Source organism: Meleagris gallopavo, unplaced genomic scaffold, assembly GCF_000146605.3.
Source record: "Meleagris gallopavo isolate NT-WF06-2002-E0010 breed Aviagen turkey brand Nicholas breeding stock unplaced genomic scaffold, Turkey_5.1 ChrUn_random_deg7180001324920, whole genome shotgun sequence".
Taxonomy (NCBI): Eukaryota; Metazoa; Chordata; class Aves; order Galliformes; family Phasianidae; genus Meleagris; species Meleagris gallopavo.
Window position 1 is genome coordinate 1 of NW_011271686.1, and position 3225 is coordinate 3225.

Here is a 3225-nt window from a genome sequence, read left to right on the forward strand (position 1 = left end):
AGAGTGCATTTAGGAAAGTAACAAAAGGAAAGCATTTTGGCTTGAGGTGTCACCAGAGAACTGCTGCTGCCCACCACTGTGCAGCACTGCACGCTCAGCCTTGTCGTCTCTGACAAGCACATAGCTTGTCAAGGGCTGCATTTTTCTGGCCCTGAAGCCAGAGGAATGAGCTTCTTTCTTTTGTGTTTGTGGAAAAAAGCATCTGTGCCTTGCACAGCCCCGTGCCCACACCACTGCTGGTGGGGCCAAGATCCCCCTACCTGGCTGAGGGCTGCCATCCTGGCCTGCCAGTCCTGCAGCTCTGCCCGCTCAGCCCTTTCTTTCTTTTCCTTCTCCTCCAGCATGGCTGCCTGCAGGCGACGTTGCTCTTGCTGTAGACACAGGTAGCAGACCTCCTGGGGACACAGGCACGCGGTGCATGGAGTTAGTTTAATATCAAGGCTTGAGGAGCTCCCGTGCTGCGTCCCAAGCCCTCCTGGCTGCAGCATCCTGCTGCTAACACCACTAATGAAGCCGTGGGGCACCAGCAAGGAGCCTCTTCCTTCCCACGGTTGCCCCACGTTCCTTATCGTCTAAGGATACTGCTGGCAGGAGACTGGTTTGTGTTGGTGACGAGGGACCAGAGAGAGACACTGAGCAGCAATTCACTGCAATGCGGCGGTGACAAGGGAACTCTGTACCTGTCCTACTCGCTGATGGTCTTTGCAAGCAGGAATTTCAGTTTTCTCCCTGCGCGGGCGCAGCGTTCTCCTCTTGCCCTCCCTTGAAGAGCTCCCTTCAATTGCTGGTAGTGCACTGAAAACACGAAGCAGGCAGAGCTGGGACTCCAGCAAACATACCTGCATCTGCACTGCAGGCACAGGCTGGCAAGCCAGGCACTCGCCTCGACGCCAGCAGGCAGCTGTGCAGCAGTGCCATGCGGTTCTGTGGGGCTTTCTGGAGCTGGCAGTGCCACCAACCCCAGCCCGTGGGCCCCAGGCACCCCAGCCTGCTGCCACCTTCCCACCGCTCACCTCTTTGGGCGCGGGGCTCCCGGTGCTACTCCTTGGGCGACATCGGTGGGCAGCTCCAGCACTGTCACCGGGGGCAGCCTCCGCTGGGCGTGCTTGCGGCTCCCTGCAGGAAGGAGACGGGAAGGGCTCTGAGCTTCCAACCGCAGCTGTGCCTCAGGCAGCTCGGGATGGGAGCGCTCTGCTGTCGGGGAGCTCTCTCAGCAGCAGTCCCGACAGACTTGCAGTCCTGTTCCTAGGCAGCCCAAGGCAAACCCTTTGTCTCGTCCAGCTCTGGCTGCACAGAGCAGCCCTCTCGTCTGTGTATCCTCAGTATCCTGTGTGCCTCCTCAGGCCCTGTACCCTCGAGCGCCAGAGAGTATCCGTTTTCCTAGGACGTTTTCGTGGGAAGCAGGAGCTGCCGGGCAGTGCTGCAGCAGGCAGCATCCCCCTGCATGGCCCTGGGGTCATCAACTCTTGCGGGCACTGCGCAGAGACGCTGTCAGCAGCCATTGCATCACAGGGGTTTGGCCACCAGCTCCCAGCTGAATGGGGTCTGAGCACCTCCGCTGGGAGGTTCTGACAATCTCCCGAACACCTTATTCCTCATCGGATGAGGACACGTGGAATCTCTAGGACACACCAACTGCCTTCTGCAACTTGCGGGGCAGAGGTGGGCCTTCGGATGAGGGCGCACAGTCGTTGATCCATTCTCTCTCCAACACAAACCCCCCCCCCCGCCTCCAGCACAACGGGGCCCAGAGAGGTGCACCCAGGCACGGAGTGCAGTGGGGACTCAGCAGACCTACTGCAGCCTGGCCACGGTGCTGTCCCGGGGGCCTCTTCCACAGCCAGCCCTGGGGACGGAGCCTCTGGGGCACACTCAGCCATGTGGGAGACATTCCTCCATTCCAGCGACCACGCAGGGCCCTGGTTCCCCTCGCCTGGCACCAAGGGTGCAGGGAAGCCTGGGCCGGGCCTTACCTGCTGCCCTGCCGTCTCCCTCACTCTCCTCAGCTTGACTTTCTTCCCCACGGAGTTTTCGGAGCAGCTTGGCTGACCCCTGAGTGCCGGATGGTGCTTGGGAAAACTCTGACCTGGAACCAAGGTGAACACAGGGATGGAGGTGACACGGAGCCTCCCCGAGCCCCATCACATGCAGCAGCAAAACCCCCACCCGAGGCACGCGGCCTTGGGGCTCTGAAGAGTTGGCAGTGCCACCCACCCTCATCCTGCTGCACCTGCCCCCCACCCTGCTGCTGCCTTCCCACCGCTCACCTCTTTGGACACAGGGCGCCGGGTGCTGGCTCTCCTCGGGTGGCTTTGGTGGGCAGCACTGGCAGAGTCAAAGGGGGCAGCCTCCGCTGGGCCATGGGGTGCTCGTGGCTCCCTGCAGGAAGGACACGGGGAGGGCTCTGAGCTTCCAACCTCAGCTGTGACTCAGGCAGCTCAGGATGGGAGCACTCTGTGCTGTCACGGTGCTCTCTCTGCAGCAGCAGTCCCGATAGACTTGCTATCAGGACTTGCAGACAGGTCCTGCTGCTAGGAGGCCTTTGGTCCTGCTCAAGGGAAGGAGCACTCGGCAAGGGATGCTTGGGGATGGGGTGGAGTGGGGAAGTGTCCTCCAAGCTTTGCACCTGGGAGGCACAGGTGTTCCTCGGGCAGCCTTGGCCTCCGTCCTCTGCTAGGGCGGAAACCTGCTGGCCCGTGTGGGGACTCATCCATTGCTTTACCTTCTTTCTCCTGCTCCTTAGACACGTCTTCCCTGACTCCCCCTTCTTCAGCCTCAAACCTGGACTTCAGGCCTGCTAACAGCTGGCTGAAGATACCACTGAAAATGAAAGGAAGTGAGGCTGACGGCAGTGTCTCACCCAGACCTGCTGTACACCTGCACTCTGGCTGGGAAACGCCCTCTGATGGCCCCTCAGAGCCCATGCAGACAGCCCACCAGCACAGATTCTAACTGCCACGAGGACAAGGTCATGCCTTGCCCGCGTCCACCCGCCCACGAGCCTCACTTGTCCATAGGCATCCCTCTGTGCTTTTGATTCCCCTTTATAGCCCTGTCCCCTTTCTGGTGGCGTGGTGGCCGTCTCTTTTGCTGGTGCAGGTACTTATCCTGGTAGCTCCGTGCACCTGTGGAAGAAGACACATAGAGCATCTCCGTGTGCATACAGACGTGGGAGGTGCAGACTTGCCTAGCCCCAGCTTAGGACTTGAGCAGTTTTTACCTTCC

The 3225-nt window shown here is 60.4% G+C and overlaps 1 protein-coding gene across 2 annotated transcripts; it reads right to left on the minus strand.

The window, feature by feature from the left end:
• Window positions 1-18: 18 nt before the first annotated feature.
• Window positions 19-3218, minus strand: LOC104917313 (coiled-coil domain-containing protein 81-like). 2 transcript variants are annotated; one of them, XM_010728497.2, is made up of 7 exons: window positions 3008-3218; window positions 2723-2820; window positions 2268-2379; window positions 1974-2086; window positions 1014-1116; window positions 681-795; window positions 19-395 (listed from the first exon to the last, which is right to left on the minus strand). In XM_010728497.2, exons 1-7 carry the CDS (start codon window positions 3160-3162, stop codon window positions 129-131), a joined length of 963 nt encoding a protein of 320 aa, XP_010726799.1. In that variant the 5' UTR covers window positions 3163-3218; the 3' UTR covers window positions 19-128. The 2 variants fall into 2 exon arrangements, with proteins under 2 accessions (XP_010726799.1, XP_019467499.1); XM_019611954.2 differs by lacking the exons at window positions 2723-2820; window positions 3008-3218 and having other exon boundaries at window positions 2268-2716.
• Window positions 3219-3225: the final 7 nt, after the last annotated feature.

Excerpts from the sequence above, each read along its gene's own strand:
- LOC104917313 (XM_019611954.2), bottom strand. The coding sequence starts at position 2,710 with ATGAGTCCCCACACGGGCCAGCAGGTTTCCGCCCTAGCAGAGGACGGA. Across the intron at positions 2,087-2,267 it reads GGCGCCCTGTGTCCAAAGAG|GTCAGAGTTTTCCCAAGCAC; the intron begins GTGAGCGGTGGG and ends CCTTGGTTCCAG. Across the intron at positions 796-1,013 it reads GGAGCCCCGCGCCCAAAGAG|TGCACTACCAGCAATTGAAG; the intron begins GTGAGCGGTGGG and ends TCGTGTTTTCAG.